Here is a 26,093-nt window from a genome sequence, read left to right on the forward strand (position 1 = left end):
CAGTACCGCAAGCTGCTCCTAAGATACCTAGTGAGCAAGGCACCAGCACGGCATGTCTTGGTGCAGTTCCGCAAGCTGCTCCTAGAGGTCCCTGGTGAGCAAGGCAGCAGCACTGCATGTCTCGGTGCAGTACCGCAAGCTGCTCCTAGAGGTCCCTAGTGAGCAAGGCACCAGCACTGCACGTCTACAAAGTTGGAGGTATTGGCATTATATAAATGGCAATGTTTTTTTACCTAGCCATGTTGCAGGGTGCAGTACCATACGTAGCCAAAAGAGGACCTCTTTTGGTCACAAATAGTAATGCACCCTGCAGACGATATGGTAAATCCACCCTACCCATAATGCATTGCATGCAAGACAGTACTACAAGTACATTCAAACAGCTATGTCGTTATATACAATTAGTAGGTTTCAAATGTAACAAAATAATTATCACATTAATTTCGGATTAGGTTGTACTCTGTGTGGAGCTGATGAATGGAAATTTATAGACGGTCTCATACAAATGTGAAATGTTATAGTGAGTGATGTAACCACTGCTAGCCTAGCGTAGGGCAAACTGTGTGTCCTGTAACAGGGGGTGTCCTCGTCGGAGATTACAAGAAGAGACAAGGCTGTACTGAGGAGGGATTACTAAACCTATTGACCAATGAAAAGTCACTATTTACAAAGGACAGAGACAGGAGACAATTGAAAAGAGGGACGGAAAGTGTGCTGCTCATTATGCCCATATTCTGAATACAGCATGTCTTGAAGAGACAGCACAAGCGCTGCCTAGGCAAGACCTAAAAAAAGGTGTTATGCAATGTTTGGAAAAGAAACAGAAGCCAAAGAAAGTTACATAGCATCACCGCTGCACTAAAGCAGAACCTGCTTGGAGACCCAAGTCACGATAATCAACGAAATCCTCTGGAAACGCTGACGGCGTACTTTGTAATATAAGCTGCACTGATTTATGGACTTAAAGCCTTCTACACATATTAAGTGGTACCTCCATGTAGCGGATTTTGTAGCATCCATGAAAATGTTGCCTGTAAATCAGAAAGTAATTATTTAGATCATACTGTCTTCATGTTTAAGGATTCCTCAGCTATACTGCAGAGTCAGTATAGTAATTATAACATTTTTTTATGTTTTAGTGTGTGTTATAATTAGTCAATTTTATTTTAAATCGGTTTATTGAATTTTATCATTTTTATGAAGTGTATAAAAAGTTGTCAACTGAGACTTCTATGGATATGTAATTACAGCATTACAACTTCCTCATTTGTGTTCAACACCAATCTTACATCGTGTCATTCAACGTATGCCATGCTAACATTTCTTCTTCGTCCCTAGGACTGGTAAATAGCAGCATAAGAATTGAAAGTTTTACGAAAAAAATTAACAAGAAACACAACAAATCTATTATTATTTTCCAAGTTTGCTGAACACAAGGATATTTTAGTTACGTTGAGCAGTACAACACTTGCTGAGAAAATATGCAGCTGTGATTTATTTTTCGATTGACTTTCGCAGGCCTTTGGTTTCTAATGATATTCCAATGCAGTCTGAGCAAAATCACTTTAGCACAAACAGTGCTTAATTTGAGCCAGTGGTTTCCGGTACTCGGCACAGGCACTTAATTGTCAGCACCAGCTCTAGTGACAGTCCACCACATGGTGGCGCTGTCTGTTTGATTTTGAAAAGAGCACAACAATAGTGCTTATTAAGTCAATTTGCATTGAAAACGAATAATACCAGTCTCACGCCATTAATATAGCTTTGTGTTGCCTGAAATAATCTGAATTATCACACGTGTAGGAGTGGATGGTTAGGTTGTTATGGTTGTACTGTCATTGGCAACGCTGGCATGTGATGGTCCTGGATGCAGTGGGCTTCAGAGAAGAGCACTGGCACTTATATTTGTACAAATTAAGCACTGGCGCAACATCCATGAGCCTTATCAGGCCACATGACACATTTAGGAAATAATTGGAAGTCCAGTGACTGTCAGGGCCATGCCTGACAGGAAAGGGTCAACCCATAAAGACAGCTGAGAGGGCACGGATTCAGGAGAGGGCCTTTTGTTACAGGTTCTTTCCAGCAAGCATTGAAAAGCGTCAGTTTCCTGGTTAAAAGGAGTTTTCCATCACAGTGCTCAGCCTGGAGTAAGTCCCTTTCAAGTCAGTTCTTTAAGTCATTTTTCAATAGTTTTTGAAAAGGGTTTTTATTCAGTTTTTAAAGCAGTGTGTGCACTTGATATAATAGTCTGTACAGAACACGGGAGCAGCCTATTAAAAAAAAACAGGCAAAAAATCGACTAAATGCTTGTCTTCATTCATGTATGAATAAAAAAAGAATTATACCGAAGACACAATTGAATGTTTTATTAGTTAGAGATTACATTAAAATGCTTTAATTTACACAGCGATTTTAGTTCCGCATACACAATTACAAGGTTTTATAGAACATGTATATTTATTGTTCAACACATCGTCAGAAGGACACACTTACACAAAGCCTGGAAGGAAATATATATCTATAGTTTCCGACTGAACCGCAATCCTGCAAATAAAATTAAGCATTCGTTTCATAGTGACTAAGCTATGAATGCACTTTAGAGTATTAAGATAGGAACCAGCAGTGGTTAAGAGCGACTGTTATTTACTCCAATTATATTATTAAAATTACATTCTTTGTAAGGTTATTAAGTAGCTAAAATATTTATGAACATGTTTATTAAATCATATATTCATTTTTGAAGCACTAATGCCTGGTTGTGCATGCATTACTTATGAATGATTTTACAGTTACTATTATTAGTATTGCCTGATATATATTCGTTAATTATTGCATATGCAAGCAACTCCGCTCAACCTGCACTTAGAAGTACTCCGGGGATGGATAGAGGCACACAAGAGAAGAACAGAGTTCTGGTTACATTGGTGTAAGTGCACTTAGGAAAATGTGTCACATTCACTCCCTGGGACTGATCGATCACATTCTACGCAGACTCAGTCCCAGGAGCTTAAACTGTGGGACCCTCGCTTCTATTATAGCCTGTCGTAGCAGGCTATACCAGCCATTAAAGGTGCGCTCCAGGGTATGACGAGGGCCATTAACCCCTTGCATGCTCGTGACGTCTGGGAGCCGTCACGCATCACGGAGGCATGTACGGAGGACGGCCCCTGGCCGTCCGAATCCCGCCCACTTACTAAAATCCCCACACAGCGTGAAAATTTGCGCCGCATGCATGGGGTTAACGGACTGAGACTGTAGCCCGCTAAGGAGGGCTAATAGGCTATTAGAACATTCCGCCACTAGAGGGCTGAATGTTTTAACAAATAAAACAAAGGCCTCACGGAGCCCGAGGAGATAGATCCCCTCGGGTTCTGTGAGCCATTTGTTCACAGCAATAGCTGTGAGGGACAAACATTGGAATGCTGGAGCCCGAGGCTTTTACCACCCATTAGAGGCCCAGAGCACTCCATTGTTTTAAATTGATCAACTGCTTATAATTTACTGATATGACTTGCATTTTTCTGTTTTGTCTCTTTGTGTCTTTTCTCTGCATAAAATTCAATAAAATCATTTTGAACATAAAAAATGGAGCTCCCAACATTCCAATGTTCTAATATAGCCTTATAGCCCGCCGTAGAGGGCTATACCGGCTATTAAAGGCCCTCTCCAGCGTTTAAGGCCCCGAGCCGAAGGCGAGGGCCTTTAACAAGGGAGAGGGACTTTAATAGCAGTATAGCCCATCTACGAAGGGCTATAAGGCTATTAGAACATTCTGATACTAGAGGACAGAATGTTCTAACAAAAAAAAAGCCTTATGGAAGGATGAGGGGATTGGAATCCCCTCAGGCTCCCTGAAGCCTTTGTTCACAGCCAGAGCTGTAAACAAAGAAGCATTGGAATGTTGGAGCTCCAGGCTTATACCAGCCATTATAAGCCCAGAGCACTCCATTGTTTTCAATGGAGCTCCCAACATTCCAATGTTCTAATAACTCATTCACCTCGCAGTAACAATGGAACCGAAAAGAAGTCCACACTTGGGAATTAAGGAGGTGATGAATGGGTGGGGAGGAAAGCCCTGAGGGTGGTGGAGAGGGAAGCAGGATCTCAGGTATTCAGTGTGGTGGAGGGGAAGGGAGATTACAAGTCGCACAAGTGACCTGGGAGTGCATCCGGACTCCACAGTGCTTTGTGGGATGCCAAATTTTCTATGGGTTCTACATGACTCCCTTCCCCCTCCACAGCTGGAGCTTAAGGGGGGTGCGGTGGATAAATAGGGGCTCATCATTAACAAACCCCTCAAAGAAAAACACCTCTCGCTCCTTCACAGTGGCTACAGAAATGATACGTTTTTCAGCATAACATGTCAACTAAAAAGTGAAAAGTTGCACTCATAAAGAAACTCTAAGGCATTTCAAATCAGAAAAAAATCACAAAAACAGCAAACTGCCAAAAGAAAACTAATTCGAGATTACTAAGCACAACTTTTGTTTTTGTTTCAATATTTTTTATTAGTTTCATTAAATAGACCTTAGTGTAATAGTGACAAGCATATAATACAGATCATAAATGATCTACATATACAGTAATCTGCTTTAAAAAGGTACGCAGATAAATATATTAAAATGTAGATTAAAACAAAGAAATACCCAGATAACTATAATTTACAGATTAAAATTGCATACATCACAATTTAATGAACAGTTAGCAAATGTAAGGCTGGAATTCACAGGAATTAAAATAACACCTTACTTCATTTACCAAACCTCTGCTAGCTTTTTGTTTTACTTTTAATAAAAAAAAGTGTGTTGTTAGAGATTCTAGATATTGGACACATGTGACATAAAATGGAGGCTGGATGTGTTTCACCTTTGCTGTTGCCATGGGAGCTGCAACCGTCCGCGAGAGCCCATCACGGCATGTGCGCAAAGTGCATACAACAAACAGCTCTGGAGTGTGGTAAACTTGGCTGAATGAGTGATTCATAAGACCCCAATCCTTTACCCAATAACAACCCCCTTATAGTGTCCAGTCGGGCGCTGAAGGGGCCTTCTTCTTCATTCCATAAATCTTAGTTAGTAAATATGTTTGTGATGTAACCTCTTAGATGATCCTAGTGACTTTGAGAAAAATCTTGAATCTTATTCCCACCTACTGAGGTATGTTGTGGTAGGTGCAGATGTGAACTCCTGATAGTTTATGGAAGCAAGCTTCTCACTAGGCTTTCAATGGCAGTCTTAAAACTCTAGTTAGCTTGACTTTACGCTGAGGATTACTATGAATATCAGAGTCTCAGTGGTCACCAGACGCAGAGCATTCCGTTTGCTTGCCGACGTTTAACGCACACACCCCCTCCAGATGTTTCTCCCTCATTCATAAGTGTCTCCTTCAAAAAAGTCCTCTGGATCTTCAACGCAAACTGTTGTTTACGCAGTCTCGCAGATATCTGCGTTTGTCCGACACTGGTCTTGTATTGCCCACAGAATCTTATTATCTAGCCTTGGAAGATGCCGTGCACGCTCAACTTGCCTCTTGAATTGTCACAGCAGAAATGCAAAAGTCTTCTCAAGTCTGATCTAATTTCATAACCTGTATTACCCACACGCTTTTCTTTCTCTTTCAGAGGCAATATCTCCTCCAGTGACTAGAATCACCACAAATACAGCTATGGTGTATGTGTTTTCATTCAGTTGTGAATTCCCGCCATTGGGTTGACCACAAAAGATAAAAGCATGAAAGTAGAAAAGTCATGTTGCCCCCAAAAATACGTAAAAATTTGGCAGCGCTGGGCGGACTATAGAGGCATTCCCATTGAGCATCCCGAGGCTTGTAGATCTAGCCTGAATGAAGAGATTCGAACATATGGTGGTCCCAACTACTGGCACGGCCTTTGGCTTTACTTTGAGACTCGCCTCCTTCTTTATTCAGGAACCCTTTGGGCTATTAGTGGGCGGGTATAATTTGAGCAGTGAACCCTGCGCCTTGTTAGTTCTATATGTTTACCATGTCGTGTGGTATTGCAATTTTGTCTTGCCTTGATAGGAAAACTTAATAAAATGTGTTTTTTTTAAATAAAAAGAAAAGTCTTGTGGAGTATGAATTTGGAAAAAAAGAAGTGTGAAACTAATGGTGACAGAGCTTTGTAGAATCCATTGTGGCCAGGAACGCAGGTTATACACGGTGGACATTCATGGCATGCAGAAACTGTAAAGTTCATGAGAGAACTATGCATAATGTATGTGCGGAAAGACACATTTTTCACAATGGTCAAATCTGTGGAGAATTGGTGGTGGGCAGAACTGTGAGGGACTCTAAATGTCAAAGAATTGATGTTGGTCATAACTTTGCAGAACTAGGAGTAAGGGAAATAGAGAACTCAAGTTGAACAGAGTTTTAAAGTAATGCTTGAAGGTCTTTATTGTAGAATATATTTGTGATAATCAGATTTATATCTAGGATTTATGCTGAAACCATTGATAGTGAATTCATGACCAGAGGTGTAGAGATGGGGTATGATAAGCACTGTATAGGGGGGAAATAAAGATGAGGATACATTTGGGAGACACTAAACAATGTAGTAAGCTCAATATTCTGCCTTTTTCAAAAAAGGTTTTGTGGTGAAATGCCAATATCCTCCTTGTAGCCTTAACAATGTGACTGGGTAACTTCATACCATTTGATACATTTTCCAGGCGCAAGATCCACAATTTCTCACTCAAAAGCAGAAAACAAAGTCCATTTAATTGTGACCACTATGGAGGATCGTACACATCTATAAAAAGAAATAGTCTGCCTTTAGTGGTCTTAAAAGTTTCTGTGGACCACTGTCTTAACTCAAGCTTTACCTAAAAACACCTCTCCAAGCTCACATGTAAAGTGTTTTAACCCCTATCCAATTTAGACCACTTCTATATCCCAGATGTTTACAGTGAGGCTCCTGTTATAGCCAATTTTAGGACAGACTAGAGACAGCTGTGTCCCAGAGCTGATAGAACAGCAAAAAAGAGCATGCAGGGAATACAGAGGGAGGATTTGACTGTTGATTGAGCAGTTACACATTTTGGTGAGGAGGACCAAAAAAATAGTCCATAATCACATTATAGGCTTTAGATGTTGATGTGCACCCACAGCGGGGACTACAGAAGCAACAGCTAGCACCGCAACCGGGACCTCGGAAGCAACCAAAGCCATACCGGTGGCTGCAACTACAGCTGCTGCAACTGCAGTAACAGTCACTGAACACAGCTGTCACAAATGGCAGAGACCACCACAACAGCAGCGGCCAGCATCGCAAGGGACCGCAGCAGCAACCACAGCGGTAACCACCTCAGGGCCACAGCAGTGAATATAGCGGTCACCTTGAGGGCGACAACTGCAGCAACGGGTGCCAGCGAGGGACATCAGTGTGCAAAGTTGTAACAGCAGCAAGGAAACATCAGCAACTAAAACTGACACAACGGTAGGAACCACAGCAGCAACAAGATCTGCCACAATACTAGGAACCACAGACGCAACCACAACTGTAACCACCAAGAAAAATAAAGTTGTGAGTGCAATCCTGGAGTTATTCAGTGACTGATCATTTCTTGGGTTGCATTCCAGTCCACCATTTTTACATCCTCGCTACTCTGAACTGCACTTTCTTTAAAGTTCTGAGCAGATCACTCACACTCACACACCAGCTACACAGATGAAAGTCCTTCTCATAGTTTGAACTAAATGTGAATAGTTGTGACCTGTTGCTCTTTGAAGTTAGAAACAAACATGAATAAACCTTGACCACTAGCCCAGAAAACAAACACTTCCATCACACAGCAGTTGCATCATAGTTTATTTTGCAACATTGCCCTTTAAATGCCTGAAATGCAGAACTCTTTCATGTGGCCACCAACAAGAGAGGAATGTGTCTTAGACCAAGAAAAACTGCATCATTTCAATCATTCTCAGAAAGCTCTATACGATAATGCCATCAGTTTTTTTTCTCAAAAATAAATACAGCAGAATTCACTATGCTCATAGACTAATCGTGAACATCAGGAGTCCTTATGGCAGCAGCGCAGGCGCAGCACAATTTTTTTTTTTTTAAACTCACCATTTCACTCCCTTTGTTCATTCTGAATCTCTAGTTCTTGTTTATCTTCAAGTCATTGCTTCGGTCCTGCAAAATTTTAAAATAAATTACTTTAATAACAGAATAAATTAAGAAGTCTTCACTGTCTGTCCATTATTTTGTCCCCATCACGTTTGACGTGGACTGTAATATATATTTTTTTATTTTGTTTACGTGTAAATCAATATAGATAATTTTTAACAAATTGAAATTCAAAGCACACGTTTTTTGTTTAAAAAAACAATTTTTTTTCTATGCTTTCAGGGAATTACACAATCATCTGAGCAGGAATAACACTGGACTCGAAAATGAAATAGACCGTACATTTTGTTACATTACGTAATTTTTGGTCATGATACAAAAAATAAAAAAATGAAAGTCACACCTAAAAAGCAAAATGCATACTTTTTATTTTATTAGTTGTAGGAACGTATTCCAGTAAGAATAAAGTTGCGTGTCCCATTCACCCTGTCCCAGTGGCTGTCAGTTGGCATTAGCCATGGGTAGCAGCTGCTACCCTTTACTAGTCATGGGTACCTAGCACTACCCAGCTACTCCTGGTCTAAGTGGTCATAGAGGCTGTGTCCATAAAAGAAAGTGAATTACTGCTTTTGTTCCCTAGTTTACACTTTTGCCGTTCCGCTAGCCCTGGGTTCTCCAAAGTTGGTCTTGGAGGGCTGGATCCATGCCAGATTTTAAGATAACTACATTTATCTAAATAGGGATATGCTAAAAATCTGGCATTGATATGCCCTCCATGACCGACTTTGGAGAGCCCTGAGTGAGCCAGTCAGGAGGCAGTTGAAGGGCTCAAGGCAAATATGTGGTGATGTCATAAGAATTAAAGCGTTTGTCTTTTCACTTATGCCAACTATGACTCTTTGAAGCCTGCCTCTCTGTTTGCTGCAGACCATCACCCATAATGCTAGCAACCCTTGCCTCCTTCAGTTATCACCTGATCAGTCCTTGACTGATTCTCATCTTTCCTCTCTCAAAGATCATGGCCTGCCTCCTGGTCCCTGCTCTTGGCTGCCACTCCTCTATACTTTGAGGTCCCTCAGGACATTATCCTGGTTCTACTTCTCCCTCTATCCCTTGGTGACAACATCGCCTCCTTTGCCTATTCCCACTGCTTCTGATGATACTCAGATGCCCAAATTGTTTCCTCATTTGCACCACTGTTCCTCTCACACCACCTTGAAATACTGTGACACAGGCAAGCACCCCACTCTGCCAGGCTGAACTCCTCCAAAACTATAAACATATTTCCCAGCTTCCACCACATCGACCTACCTAACCTAATCAATGACTTTCCAGAAACTAACTTCGTTTCCCTCTGCCACAAACCTCTGCATCCTCCAACTCCAGCATTCTTCTGAGGTTGTTCATATCCACCATTGCAACGAAGACAGGCTTCAAACACTCAACATGCAAAATCCGCCCCTTCATCAATTTGGAATCAGCCAAGGCCTTAACCACTCTACCAGTTGTGAATAAAATCAACGCTTGTAGGGTCTACCACTCTGTTCCTTTTACTCGCTAGACAAATTCATTAACTTTCCCATCTGTAGCCTTGCCAACCTACCCAAAAACTGACCTCCCATCACCACAATCGTTGACTGTCTACCAATACTGAAACCATGGTCTTCAAGGCTGCTCAGGGCAGCTTTCCCTCGCATCGTCCCTAAAACTTTACCTGCTACGTCCACCAGCCCCGCAAGCACTGAAATTCATATACTCCATGCCACCTTCACGCCACCCTGTATAGCATTCAGACTCCAGCCCTTCAACATGTGGGTACCCGTTCACTGCTCCTTGCTCCATGGCCTGTAGTCTGGAATATGGAATACGAAATGTCATCCTACCATACTATTGTACGCAAAATATCGAGGAACCAAGAGATTGAGGAGTCAAGGGCATATAGATAAGTACAGATTTACTATCCATAACTCCACATTTACGTACTTTGTAGATATCAGAAAGGCACATACATGTGAAGTGAAAACTGAAACCTATTCTTATCCATACGCACTTACCTTGTTAATATTTTGTCCTCAATATTTCCGCTATAATATTATGGTAGGTCCCGTGCTTAATTTGAGCGGGTGGTTGTAGGTGGGGCCTACCAGCACTCTTTTTTTAGGGACCAGAACTTATTTGAGTTTGACCAAGAGAGGGAGAGGGACAGAGAGAGACGGACAGAGAGAGAGAGAGAGAGAGGGACAGAGAGAGGGACAGAGAGAGAGAGAGAGAGAGACAGAGAGAGAGGGACAGAGAGAGATAGAGCTAGAGAGAGAGAGAGAGAGAGAGAGAGAGAAAGAGAAAGAGAGAGAGACAGAGAATGAGAGAGAGAGAGAGGGACAGAGAGAGAGCTAGAGAGAGAGAGAGAGAGGGACAGAGAGAGGGACAGAGAGAGATAGAGCTAGAGAGAGAGAGAGAGAGAGAGAGAGAGAGAGAGAGAGAGAGAGAGAGAAATGCAGAAAAATAATAAAAGGAGGAAGAGAATGATGGAAAACAGTGACAAAGGTGTGAAGCAGGGAGGTAAAAGAAACCACAAGAGTAAGATCCTGGGGCAGGGTGTTTCTGATGATGGATTGAAGAGGTATGAGTTAGAATCAAGACTACACAGCCTTGGCACTCAGCAACCCCAATATCGGCGGGCATCTCAGAAAAATATGGATACCAGCATTTATTCTTTTACAAAAGAAGCACTGGATAGGATATTTCCTTTGCCAAATTCTGTACCTCTCCAAGTGCAGAAGATCACCCTCAAAGCAACCGTTCAAAAACCAGCTAAAGAGTCCCCAACAAACTGCTTGCCATCCTATTGTTGGAAACAAACCTCCCTCGCTCTCAACCCCTACAACGGCTGGACGTACAATAGCCTGTTAAACTCATCCATTCAAATTAACTGGCCAAAACGAAAGCTTGACATTGATTCACTATGTAGATCTTGTAGAGCCCCTTGTGCTTCTCGATAAATCAATTAATACAATATGCACACACAAATCAGCAGGGGGCTGAAGACAATGGGATTTCTCGCAGAATTCCTTCAGAAGGATGGGTTTTCCAATCTGAAGAAATTATAGGCCAAGAGAGCTGGATGCAGTAGATAAGTACCAAGTGCAAGATGAATATTTAGTAACAGCATCTTTAAGGCTACCTGACGATGCCATATTCATCAAGGACTCAAGTATCCAGTCTTCCATTATGCATTCTGGTACTTGTGGTTTTGAATCCAATCAATGAAACTGTTGCTTAGATTCAAATTCCTTAATAAAAAATATAAGAGAAGAGGCAATTGACAAAACAGGAACAGTTTTGTTTAATTAAACATTGCGCCTGGGAGAACAGTTACAGGCTCGAGGTCCAAGGACTGTCTCGATTTACATAGGGTTTGCATTAGTCTTTTATACATTTTTACATCAAGCCATAAATGTATCCGGCGCACAATATATAGTGAGGAATGTTGGTTGCTGGCTTACAGTCATACATTAATGATCAAACGTTACCACAGGTGGGTCTTGACCTTGCGCAGTGTGGCCAGTGGTGAATGTATTCAGATATCTGGCGTACGGAGCGCGAGACTACTACGTGTGGTGGGTCCCGATTGGCTATGTGTGCCTAACTCATGTGGCACCTGACTTTATGGATTTTTTTGAAGCATGCGTAACCTCTCAGAACATGTGTACTTTATTGGGGACAATCTCCCCTTACCATTGTGATGTCACTGCACCTATCTATGGGACTGACCAAGTGTTTCCTGCCCAAGTGTTTGCCTGTCAGCTATGTTCTCTCCCACGTGTGGCCTCTGTGGCCTACCAATCAGCGATTCCGGGCCTAGGTCACAGGGTCTGCCTGACTAAATACTTGCGTGTCACTGTAGATGTGGAGTTTGCGAGGGGTATTTCTAATAATAAGGATAATAGTTCATTTTTGTCAATAAACACATCAATATCCATATTTATAAAATCCCCTATACTAAACTACCAAACCTCAGTGCCACAGAGTCGGAAATCCCTGGCCTGAAGCATTTTGCCCATGATAATGTGAAGCTATCAACTCAAGTTAAGAATTCACCGTCTTAAACTGACCTTTGATCTCCTGAAACCCAAAGAAATAAAGAAAGCTGTTGTAATAAAGAGATATTCCATCATACCCCCACCAAGGGGGTAATGTTAGAGTGAATTCCGAAAAAAGACTCAGTTTACAAATAAGGTGAATTGTACAAGGCAAGGGACAGCCAAGGCCACATTTCTAGTTGGTGCCGACAAACTATATGTAGGGACTTTAAAGATATAGCGTGTGAGGAACCAGAGAGATAATTAATGGAATCCGCCCACCAATCCCCACGCGCTGACGATGATGACATAACGTGTGCAGGCTCGTGATATTTATAGAAGAAGAAAGGAAGGTGGGGGCTACAATGTATTTCTAGAGCGTTGATTGGATGAAGCAAGCACGAGACTGCTGTAATATATTAAACGAGGGCTATGCCGCCTCTGTACCGAAACTAGTCACCATCCTCATCTGGCTGCGTCACAGCGCGGGGCATGACATGCAGTGATGATGAATGCAAGTCAAACAGGCCTCACGGCCCTGGGAAGGGCGTTTCCAGCCACTAGAGATTCTGTACTGAAAAGGGCGTAGCGAGAGAGGCCGGCATGAAGTGTGTGGCCGGAGGGAGGAAGAGCGCATCATCGGAAGCTGGTGTGCGCTGCTGAATACAAGGTGCAAACCCGGAAGTGCTGCTGCAAACACATGGCGAAGTACAGTTCCTTGAAACAAGCAGGGTGTAGCTCGGCCCCCCGACGGATCTTGTCAGTCTTAAACAATGTTTGCATCTTGTTATGAACTAGTTATTTAATGTATTAAAAACACTAATCGGATGCCATACATAAATGTATTGTGTGGGAGGGGACATATTAGGTAAAGAACATGGTGGTGCCTGAAAACAGTAGTAATGACAAACATTACAGCGAGGTGCATCTATTATAGTACTCTGGGTGTAAAGGGGCATTATGCCCCCTCATGGCACTTCCATATTACTGAAGGGGTGAGGCGGCAGCAGGCGGGTGTGGGGCTCAAGAAATGGGCGTTCCCTTATTTGCATCTGGGTGCGACTCCATTCATAACAAGTAATCGATTGCCATTGCATCTGCGCACATGCCGTATTACTGAAGTAGGCGCTGGGGCTCCCACACTGTCTGGCGGCACACTGTGCTACACTAAGGGCACACAATCAGTCAGGGCTTCAAGTGGGATGAGAAAAGCGGGGGGGGGGGGGGGTGTCTCTAAAAGGGGTGTGGCATATGCAATTACGCCCTTAGATTAAACACAAGCTAAATTTCTGTGATTCCCATAGTGAGCCTGCAGACCGGTATTGTGGTGCCTCTGACCTTTATTATTGCATCCAGAAATAGAACACAACTACTGACTTGCTCCTAAAACCAACCAGGACTATTGGCTTTATCAGTAGGTGTTAGCTGTTTAAGATAAGTAAGTAACAATCATTTAGTTTGACAAAATATTAAAAATATTTAAATTCTGAAATTGTGAGTCTGTGAATTAAACATTGCTGAGACCTGTGGAGGGGATAGTGGTCTTTAAAGTGTCTCAATCACTTCGCTTATGTTCACTCGGTGTTTGATATGTATGATCTTTTTCTCTACTCCCTCTGCTGTCTTACACAGCATTTCGTTCCTGTTCAGGACCCTCTTTTCACTCTCTCCTGAATGCACGTCCTCGTATCGCCTTCCTTTCCCCATCCTCGAACGCTCAACGCACCCACTCACCTGCAGGCCCCTGCGTTTTGTTTTACGTTTGCCTTGTCAATATTTTGACAAATGTGGAGCTCCTTCCAACACATTTGCACAGAGTAACACTTGCAACTGGAATACATGACCATTGCCATGTGCGCTCTGCAGGAAAGCCGAGGACTGGCTGACCATGTATTCTGAACACCTTTTTGACCCACTGATAGGCACTGAGAGAAACTTGCAGCCTCAACTCAACACCTCTCATTGGTGGTCCCTTACAAAGACCTGGAGGTAACTCGGTTGAAAGTATAAACTGTCCGCGAGTGGCATGTTGCACAGAAAAAAAATACAGAAACCCAACATCCTGGAAATAGCGAACACTCTCAGGGAATGCTAAATTAGGTAAATCTAAAATATAAACAGGAAGTAAATCACTGATGTGGGTTACCTCATCATTTCTTACTTTTATTGGTCAGAAATCGATCAGTGTTTTTGACTTTAAAAAAACTAAGGACATGAACAGGGAATCCCGAGAGGGACCCGTTTCGATGTAGGTTTTTAATTACTACCGGTTCTCAGAATGGGAAGGGACGTGGCCCACTTAAAGCCGTGCAATCCACGCACTAGTGTAGTATCCAGTGGGTTCTCATTCCCTGTATATCTGAGCTAGTGTCTAGAATGCGGAGAGTGAATGATGTGATAGTATGTTGGAGCGTGGAAGCTAGAAGACTGGGACAGTGGGACGGAAGATGGACCTACCCGCTGTTGTAGTACTGAACCAATCACCATCCTGCCTGATATCTGACGGGTGAAGTGGGCAGGGGATGTGGCCAACTGAAGAGAGTGAGGGGCGCAAAGTTAAGAACTCTGTCAAGGAGCAGACGAGGGAAAAAGAAGAAGGCTCTTGAAGTAACAATTCTACTAAAGACAACATTTTTAGGACTCGCCTACTAGATAGTGCACGCTGTTTGTTGGCATAAAGGCCTACTGTGTGCTTAGAGTCCAGCATTGCTTACCATTGGTTGGCCTTATTGTCACCCTTTTGCTTGCTTTTCGTTTGTGTGGGCTTTACTTCCTCTTCTTGTGTTTATCCCTCCCCTGGAGCATGGGTGCTTTATTTGTGTCCTTCCAATGCTCACGTTTGAAGCACTTCTTTTTCTTTTTAGTTAAGGACTCAACAAAAATGCACGTTTTTCAGCTGTCTTTCTTGTGTACTGCTCTTCCCTCCTTTTCCAGTCTCCTTGTTGCACTCTCACACATATGCTTATCTCCCACACCTTTTCTTGTTGTGCTCGCCCTCGTGTCCTTTTCTCCCCATATTGCTTTCCCACTTGTGTGGTTCCCTTCCCCATAGTGCCACTTTGCTCTCTCCCCATTTAGCCTTTGTGCTTCTCTTGCCCAACCCACGCTCTACATTCCGCTCTCTCATATGTTGCTTCCGGCGTCCTCCAAATTGCTTCCCCCACTCCCTGTTGCTTCCTCCATGTTGCTTTGCCCACCTGTATTGTTTCCTTCCCGAACCATGCCCTCAGCGTTGGTTCCCCCCATTCGCATCTCCCTTATTGCTTCCGCCCACCGACGCCTCAAAAAAAAAAACACGATACCACAACTTTTATTGTTGTTGTTACTTACTGATGGAACTCTGATCACAAAAAAGTACAAATTGTGCAAACATGCTGCGTGCACCTACAAAAAGAGGCAGGTGGACATGCTATGACTCTTTAGCCATGCCGCACAACACCAGGGATGCTGTACAACATTGTCAAAAAATACTGGCCAATATGTTCCAAAGGTGATACCTAATAGCTTTGCCAATGTTTGTTCATAAGTGTTATGGTGTGGGAGCAGAACCCCACACCCAAAAATTCAGGACATCCCAAAAATCAAATCACGGAAAATTTACTTTTGGTGATTCTGCTTCAGGGTTGATCTTGCACTAAAAGGCACCCTCCCCAACATCAGACACATCAGTAGTTTTGCAGAGTAGCAAATACATAACTGGGGTCATTCAAAAAAGGAGTTCTAGATCAAGGAAAAGTTAAAAGAGCTTTATTACAAAATTCAGGTGGTACAGAATAAATGCAATGTAGGCTCAAATGCAGAGTACAAAGTAGTCATAAATCAGAAATATCCTAAATCCCAAATAAACAGCAAAATTATAAAGGAACAGGACAGCATCCCAATTAGAAAAGCAAAGTAATCTCTGATATAAATTGGACAGCACCATAGTAGACCAGGAAAGTCTTCCGGCTCACCCCCATATCCAGGGTTTCTTATACACAGCGCTCCCATAATAAATTACAGGAAAACGCACTCTTCATGACATGTTCAAAATAAATAGGTACACTTCAGACAAGTCAGAGGTTTACACGTCATTATAATGCATGTGACACTTATCCACTTTTAAGAAAACATTGAGCAGCTTCTGCACTATTGCTATCCAGAGATGAGCAAAATAATAGGAAGGATGCTGAAGAGAAGATACACAGCGGTCGATATGGGAGGGGCAAGAGCGGGAGTTGGATAAGGAACAGCAGAACACCAACGGAAAGCATCCATGTTAACTAATATGGCGGTTTGTAAAATGTGGCACAACAAAATTACATTAACCCTTTCCATGCGGCCGCGATTCCCCTGGTGTGCTGTAAACAACACGAACAGGGGCGGGCCGTGACGAACCCCAGCCGTCATCAGCACACGAGCACCGTAGTGCATGACGGCTGGGGTTCGTCAACAGCATGGAAGGGGTTAATAAACACTTGTGTACATCATATTAAACTTGTTTCAAAGTCAAACAACTCTTTAATCGACAAAACTGTCATAAAAGATATGCATCACACATAAAATTATAAAACCTTTCAATTATAAAAATTAAAACGCACAATGCAATAACACAGCAAACAGCATAACGGATCAGAATGAGTATCATGCAAATGTCCGTACTTATATTAAAAAAAACATTTTACTAAAAGAATTTATGAATACATCAATCTTTGCACACTTGTCTCAATTGCAATATTAGTAATTCAGCATTTGCATATTGAATCCATCATAAAAACATTCAATATTAATTGTCACCCAAAATATCTGAAAATCTAACAATGACTATGTGAAAAGTGAGGTGGGAAGGAAGTCTGTAGCTATTTAGTGGATTGTAAAAGGCAAATACCGCTATTGAGTACTGTTTTTCGGGCAGTGCAAGATAAGGGGAAATGATGTATTTGGCATCTGATAATAGAGAAGTATTGTGGTTTTCATTATAATTAGTAGATCTATTAGAAGTCAAAAAGCAAGTGTATTGTGCAATACATATGTGTAAGTGTTCACTACTGCAGCCATGTTGCAGGAAGTGTTCTGGGCATGTGTGATACAATGTGGATTGTGCGGAACATAAACATCCACCAATGCCCAGCCTGCATCCTGACTACCATTTACTTGGCAATGGCTAGTTTTATCATGTACAGTGGTTACTAAGTATGAAGTGCTATAGACAGAACTATTGTTATTACAGTACATCATAGCGCACTCCAATTGTAGCTCTATGCACCTGGACACTGCCAATTGTATATAGAGAAGGACAGTGCCCCAAATGGGAAAATACAAGAAAGCTTCAAATTTGTCCAAAATTCCTTTATTCTTTTCAATCTTTTAAAACCTTAGCCAACGCGATTCGTTCACTTGGAACTTCGTCAGGGCTGAAATAAGGTACAAATATAAAAACACACTAAGTATACAAATATAAAACATGTACACATACATACTGCGTACATAAAAAACCACATTGATACACATATATTGAGATTTCAGGCAAATGAATGGTAATAACATGACAAATTTAACCAGAAACAAGGACAATGGAGACGGGAAAAAAATGTATTGCCAAATATATAGAGATACGCACAAAGCTGGTACTAATACATAAATATACATCATATATATATATGTGTGTCTCAGACAGACTTACTATTCGCTTCATCTAACAAATAATAACTTACATAGAAATGAACCACGTATATAACACCACATTTCTGATACAATAATATAAACAATTATAAAACACACATTCTAAATGGTTAAAAGAAATATATATGGCACCAACACAAATTCTATGAACATATAACAAGTCAATATCAAAAGTGCGGGTGAAGTGAAAAGGTAAGGAGAAGGAAAACGAAGAATAAAAAAGTGTAATAAAATAAAAGGTGTAATAAAATAAAACCTAAGGGCCATTGGACTCAACTGCCCTCGTTACAAAAAAGGCGCAACAGCAGGATATGAGTAACAGATAACTGCATCTCACATGCTTGAAAAGTCCGGGACTCAATGATCTTTAAACGGTAATCACCACATACATGGGGAAAGAGTAAATATTTAGACAAATTATTAGAAACAGGAGGCTTCATGTCAGAAATAACAATGCTCCAGATTCACTCAGTCATTGGAGAAACAGCCAGTCCCTATCTCTCACCTTATTAGTCACATGTGGGTCCGAAAAGAAGTTTCTAAATGAAATGGTCTGAAATTTGCCTCTTTCTAGACAAAAACAAAGCAGGTCACAGATTTTATTAATAAAATTACGAGCGATGTTCAGACAGAGTGGTATAACATGCACAGTATCTAAATCATAATACCAATAGAGAATATCTAAGGTCGGTCAGCGATATCCACACTACGAAGTAAGTCGATGCAAAGGCGCATGTATAGTGTCCCACCTTTATTAATGATCAGTCCTAACTGTCAAAAACAGAAAGCAAATATCCTATAAAAGTGAATCTCACCTCTTTAACATGCTTGTAGTGACGAGTTGTTGGGATATAATTCTCAATAAGTTGTTGGTACTATTCAAATCAGTCAGAAATCGGCTAATAGGCCAAAGATCTATTCGAGAAATTAAAGGAGAAGTCAACATCCCAACAGCAAACAGGCTATTACAATGACATACACGGACACAAGTAGAACCGCTCATGAATACTAGGCAGTCAGCAATGTAGTACCTCTTATTAGAATCCCGACCAAACCGGTAATTCAATTTCAAGTTAAGAGTAGAGCAAATTGAGAAGGAGTTGCATTAGTCCAAGTATCAGAGAGTACTCAGCCAATAATTCTAAAAAAATAGAAAAAAAAAGAGGACCATGAGACGCTACAGGTCATAATATTTTCTGTAAACGATATTCAGTTAGAATGCAATGCTACACACCTGTTAAGTTTATTAGTCTATATTCCAGCCTCAAGTAATCCTTCACTTATATATGACAGTAAACCAACAGGATTAACAGCCGTCTATCCTGGTATATATAAGACAGAACAAAAACAAATGTCAGGTGAAAAAAGTCAGTCCCTTTCATAAGGCAATCCCCCATGAAAATACCATTACGCATCTGCTTACCTTAATATATGTGTGGTATAGAAAACCGAAGAAAGTAATGACAAGATAACGGACCTGTGTAGCAGCCGCCCGTCCTAGTCACAGTTGCAATCGAGAAAAGAAAGAAAAAATGCTATTCACTATTCAAACAGTCTAGAATATATCTAATATGCTAAACTTAACCGTGCCACCATCTATTAACAGTCTGGGCACCATACGTCCCGAACTAAAGTAAAAATAACCATTGTAAAAATAACCATTCCCCAACCATCTCTTCTAGACCGTACTAACGTTAAAGGGGCACAACCTTAGACACATTCAAAATATCCCGCGTCCCCTACACAGCCGGTGATACAAAAGTATTTTCGCAACATACGATCGACCCCAGTTACCTTTGTGCCAAGCAAACTCCTTCATATAGACAGTCCAAAAAAACACGCCATGTCTATTACCAACCTTAAATAAGCGTATCCTTTCCCATGGTGCATACACCCAGTCATGTGTGCGCTACAGTGTGTACTACACTGAAAACGAATTCACAACGGCGCCATCTTAGAAGGGTAAATACTGTTCTCTCACGTAAAGGGTCAGTCATTCAAGAGCCTCTTGTCCAATACACATTATATAATGTAACATCAAAAATAAAAAGAAATAATATAAAATAAAGCTGGACCACTGTTTGGGAAAATCACCCCATTATCAAGATCCAAGTGGGATTGAAAAATTGTATCCCATTGTCATCCTGTGGTCACGGTAATTGACGTGTATCAACGAATACACCAGTAGCGCGCAAAGAAACAGGGAAGCGGTACCTAATACAAAACCACCATTCTGTAGTCCCGATATAATGTTCATGGCAAGGCGTTTGGAAAGATATGGCTCCATATTGGAGTGGTTACTCGTTATCAACCCACCCATTCTTACCACCATAATATTGACATTTTTCACGATAAAGTCAGAAACGACTTGTATGACTTGGAAATCCCTAAGAGATTCACTTCAAAAGCCACCCATAATAGCAGTGAGAGAAGCCGACAAGGGCGGAAATATTTTTGTTATTAACCATGCAGATTATATGCAGGAAAAAGTTAGACAACTTAACAAGAGAATGCATTATCGGGAAGTTATGAACAACCCCAGTCCCAATAGTACTACTATGATTAATGCCAAACTGACCGAATGGAGAGAGACTGGTTTGCTTAATGAAGAAGAGTGTAGGTTTCTGTGGTTGGATTGTCCATCCTTTCCATGTATTTACGTGTTACCTAAGGTTCATAAGGGAAGACGTTTTCCGCCGGGAAGACCTATAATCTCGGGGGTGGGATCCCCAACAAAATAGTTGTCCCAGTTTTTGATCTTAAAATTCAGAAATATGTTCCTAACCTACCATCGTTTGTTAGGGACGGTAAGGATATCTTGATGAAATTTAGAGATTTCAAATGGTCGGATGATTTAATGTTTATCACCCTTGATGTAGAAAACCTCTGCACCTGCATAGAAAAAGAGTACGGGATTAGAGCAGTACATTCTTTTCTAGATAGAGAAGATGCAGGATTGTACGACTACAACGAAATGTTCGTCTCTATGATTGATATTATCCATACCAACAATTTCTTTCTTTTCGATAATCGCTGGTTCCAACAAATACACCGAACCGCGATGGGCTCCAAGTTTGCTCCCTCGTACGTCTGGCTCTTCATGGGGTGGTTCGAGAGGGAGCATGCTTGGGGCAGACATGCCTCCCCTGGACCAACAACATTGTGTACTGGGGGAGGTACATCGATGACGTGATCTGTCTTTGGTCTGGATCAGTGAAACAGTTAGATCAATATGTGGCCTTTCTTAATGCTAACACCTTTAATGTTAAATTATCCATGACACACCATAGGGAGCATATCAACTTCTTGGATATTCAGTTTTATGTAAAAAATGGCCAGATAAATTACACACTCTATAGGAAGGAGACCTCATGTAATGTGGTACTGCACGCGACCAGTGCAAACCCCCATCTGCGAAAAACAACATTCAGTTTGGGAAAATGATCAGAATTTGGCGCAACTGTAGTGAGGAGGAAAACTTTACCCATATCAGGGATACCATTAGTAGATTTACTAAAAGGGTATATGTACAAGCTGCGTTGGACAAAGCAGAACGCAGGATTAGTAATGTGAGTATGAACGACACACTGCAGGAAAACCGGACCAGCCATACAAGCACTTCAAAAGCGAGGTTCATCACACAATACACATCCCATAATAGTGCTATATTTAATATCTTTCGTAAACACTGGCACCTCTTGATGGAGGTCTCAGGATTGAAGGAGTCTACTGAGAACAGACCCTCAATCACCTATAGGAGAAGTATGTCCTTGAAAAACACCCTGTGCCCCAGTTATGTGACAACACTAGACCTATGCAGACCCGGTTGCCTGCAAAAATGAAAGGTTATTTTACATTTGGGATGTGTAATGTCTGTCCCTTGGGAATGAACAAGACCCTTGTTTTTTGTTACAATACCCGTAAGATGTAAAAGATTGGCTGCTGTTGTGGGATCATTTACGTAGGCAGTACGATCGGAAGTTTAAAACTAAGGATACAGGAACACTGACGTGCCATAAAAACAAGGGACACAAAATACCCAATCACCAATCATTATGTTAATGAACACTCAAACGACCTCTCCTTTTGGTTTCATGCCATAGACCATGTCCCCGTGCCAATGAGAGGTGGCAATAGGGAGTTATTACTGCGACAGAAGAAGTCAAAGTGGATATGTCTGAGGGCAACCAGCTTGGGTCACAACACAGATGGGGAGATGCATGATTTCCTTTAGCTGATTTTAAGATAAACTGTGTTAAGTTTGCTGGGCTCAGCAATACTTTTGTTTGAATATGTAGACCATTTAATCTGATTAGAATCATGTGCTTTTGTTTATATTTCTCTTTATATGTTTATCCTACCCCTTTTTTCCTCTCTTCTCTCTTTTTTGTTGCCTTATCCCTTTATTTTTATGCTTCCCATTCCTTCTCTGTTGTAGTATTCATATCTTGTTTCGTGAAGTATACACGTGAACTTATATATATTGGGTGCTGATTTCACTTTGTAATTATTTCAAGGTATGGGTATGCTGCTGTATTAACACGTTATCTAGAGTCTCGTTTTTATTTATGGTTTCACACAATATGAGATAGTACCTTTATTGTTTGAGGACCAAACTTTGAGATACACGAGTATTCACACTTTGAAATATATGAGTATTCCAGGTGTGAATTGGAGGGATCGTTTTTCGTTATTGCCAAGCTGGGGTTTATCTGATTACTCTACCATGTTTTACTTTTCCAACATGGCGCCACATGGTTCCCTGCGCCGTGCCGGGAAACTTAACCGGATTTTTCTTGATATTGAGTAACCACTCCAATATGGCTCCATATCTTTCCATATTCCTTGCCAAGAACATTATATTTATAGGAACTACAGAATGGCGGTTTTGTATTAGGTACCGCTTCCCTGTTTCTTTGCGCGCTACTGGTGAATTTGTTGATGATACACGGCAATTACTGTGACCACAGGATGACAATGGGATACAATTTTTCAATCCCACTCGGATCTTGATAAGGGAGTGGTCAGCTTTATTTTATTTAATTTCTTTTTATTTTTGATGTTACATTATATAATGTGTATTGGACAAGAGGCTCTTGAAGGACTGACCCTTTACATTGGAGAACAGTATTTACCCTTCTAAGATGGTGCAGTTGTGAATTCGTTTTCAGTGTAGTACACACTGTAGCACACAAGTGACTGGGTGTGTGCACAATGGGAACGGATACGCTTATTTAAGGTTGGAAATAGAAATAGCGTGGTTTTTCGGACTGTCTATATGAAGGAGTTTGCTTGGCACAAAGGTAACTGGGGACGATCGTTCGTTGCGAAAATACTTTCGTATCACGGGCTGTGTAGGGGACGCAGGATATTTTGAATGTGTCTACAGTTGTGCCCCTTTAACGTTATTCCGGTCTAGAAGAGATGGTTGGGGAATGGTTATTTTTACAATGGTTATTTGTACTCTAGTTCAGGACATATGGTGCCCAGACTGTTAATAGATGGTGGCACGGTTAAGCTTAACATATTAGATATGTTCTAGACTGTTTGAATAGTAATTAGCATTTTTATCTTTCTTTTCTCAATTGCAACTGTGACTAGGACGGGCAGCTGCTACACTGGTCGGTTGTCTTGTCATTACTATCTTCGGTTTTCTATACCACACATATATTAAGGTAAGCAGATACGTAATGGTATTTTCATGGGGGATTGCCTTATTAAAAGGACTGACTTTTTTCACCTGACATTCGTTTTTGCTCTGTCTTATATATACACACCAGGATAGACAGCTGTTAATCCTGTTGGTTTACTGTCATATAATAGTGAAGGATTACCTGAGCTTGGCATATAGACTAATAAACTTAACAGGTGTGTAGCGTTGCATTCTAACTGAATATCGTTTACAGAAAATATTATGACCTGTAGCGTCTCATGGTCCTCTTTTTTCTATTTTTTTTTTAATTATTGGCTGAGTACTCTCTGATAACTGGACTAATGCGACTCCTTCGCAATTTGCTCTACTCTTAACTTGCTGACTGCCTAGTTTTCATGAGCGGTTCTACTCGTGTCTGTGTATGTCATGGTAATAGCCTGTTTACTGTTGGGATGTTGACTTCTCCTTTAATTTCTCGAATAGATCTTTGGCCTCTTAGCCGATTTCCGACTGATTTGAATAGTACCAACGACTTATTGAGAATTATATCCCAAAAACTCGTCACTACAAGTGTGTTAAAGAAGGGAGATTCACTTTTTTAGGATATTTGCTTTCTGTTTTTGACAGCTAGGACTGATCATTAATAATGTTGGAACACTATACATGTGCCTTTGAATCCACTTACTTCGTAGTGTGGATATCGCTGACTGGCCTTAGATATTCTCTATTGGTATTATGATTTAGATACTGTGCATGTTATACCACTCTATCTGAACATCGCTCGTAATTTTATTAATAAAATCTGTGATCTGCTTTGTTTTTGTCTAGAGCAAGGCAAATTTCAGACCATTTCATTTAGAAACTTCTTTTTAGACCCACATGTGACTAATCAGGTGAGAGATAGGGACCAGCTGTTTCTCCAATGACTGAGTAAATCTGGATCGTTGATATTTCTGACATGAGGCCTCCCGTTTCTAATAATTTGTTTAAATATTTACTCTTTCCCCATGTATGTGGTGATTACCGTTTAAAGATCATTGAGTCCCGGACTTTTCAAGCATGTGAGATGCAGTTATCTGTTACTCATATCCTGCTGTTGCGCCTTTTTTGTAACAATGGCAGTTGAGTCCAATGGCCCTTAGGTTTTAATTATTACACCTTTTATTTTATTACACTTTTTTATTCTTCTTTTCCCTTCTCCATTACCCTTTCACTTCACCCGCACTTTTGATATTGACTTGTTATAGGTTTATAGAATTGGTGTTGGTGCCATATATATTTCTTTTAACCATTTAGAATGTGTGTTTTATAATTGTTTATATTATTGTATCAGAAATGTGGTGTTATATATGTGGTGTATTTCTATGTATGTTATTAGTTGTTAGATGAAGTGAATAGTACGTCTGTCTGAGACACACATATGTATATGATGTATATTTATGTATTAGTACCAGCTTTGTGCATCTCTCTATATATTTGGCAATACATTTCTTTCCCGTCTCCATTGTCCTTGTTTCTGGTTAAATTTGTCATGTTATTACCATTCATTTGCCTGAAATCTCAATATATGTGTATCAATGTGGTTTTTATGGACGTGGTATGTATGTATACATGTTTTATATTTGTATACTTAGTGTGTTTTTATATTTGTACCTTCTTTCAGCCCTGACGAAGTTCCAAGTGAACAAAACGAGTTGGCTGAGGTTTTAAAAGATTGAAAAGAATAAATGAATTTTGGACACATTTGAAGCTTTCTTGTATTTTCCCATTTGGTGCACCGACCTTTTCTATATAAGCTTTGGTATCTGTGTTGCAGTGGAGCATTGGTGCGGCGAGCTCCGGACGTGTCTTACACAACTTATGGACTTATATTGTTACTTTGAAATTGAAGTGCTCAACCATGGTCAGCCGCACTGCTTGTTCTAAATAGCACACTGCCAATTGTAGTCCTGCTGCTAAGTCTGTTCTTTTATAGTCATTTTTTGGGCTCACCTAGAGAGAGTGTTTAGCTGTCTGTTGTCAAAAGACTACTTGTGGACTATAGCAAAACCTATGGTAGTTCGCGTCAGTATTGATGAAGTAAAATGAGAAACCCAACTGGGGTTGGTCATGTTCTATCAGGTACTACACATAGAATGTGTTAGGCTGGTTTAAAGAGGTAGATTATACCATCTAACCAACCGTGTGTAGATTGATTTGATTTTTTAAGGTCCTGATGAATTGCCACCAGATTGATTAACTACTACGCGCAAAACATGTTGACCCTCCTTTATGAAGGGTTAGATTCAGCCCATTGCCTACCATTGGTTTGCTCTCTGGTCACTCTCAGTTCCTTGCTTCTTATGAGATGACTTCCCTATCTTTTATTGTGTTAGTTCCTCCCCTGGAGAATAGAATTTTACCATCCTTTTGATGGACTAACTTGTTTGCTTCAACTGCTCAATTTCAGGGAACTATTTTTTCTTTTTCTTTCAGCACTAAGAGTGCATGTCTTTTCTTGCCCTCTTCCTCAAGTGCCCACTGTGTAAAGAACTTGTGAAGCAGCAACTGTTGCAAACTTCTCAAAGATTAAGGGCAATACTATAATCCTGTCTGGATCAGTGGAGAC

The 26,093-nt window shown here is 40.9% G+C and overlaps 1 protein-coding gene across 2 annotated transcripts in view; it reads right to left on the reverse strand.

The window, feature by feature from the left end:
- Positions 1–26,093, reverse strand: part of LOC147689146 (Krueppel-like factor 8) — a 664,854-nt gene that overhangs the window by 291,743 nt on the left and 347,018 nt on the right. For both annotated transcript variants that reach the window (XM_086942040.1, XM_086942041.1), the window contains one exon: positions 8,093–8,158. In XM_086942040.1, coding sequence (XP_086798166.1) covers positions 8,093–8,113 — 21 coding nt within the window. In that variant the 5' untranslated portion in view covers positions 8,114–8,158. The remainder of the gene's footprint in view (positions 1–8,092; positions 8,159–26,093) is intronic.

The sequence above is a fragment of the Lissotriton vulgaris genome, chromosome 10, assembly GCF_964263255.1.
Source record: "Lissotriton vulgaris chromosome 10, aLisVul1.2, whole genome shotgun sequence".
Lineage (NCBI taxonomy): Eukaryota > Metazoa > Chordata > Amphibia > Caudata > Salamandridae > Lissotriton > Lissotriton vulgaris.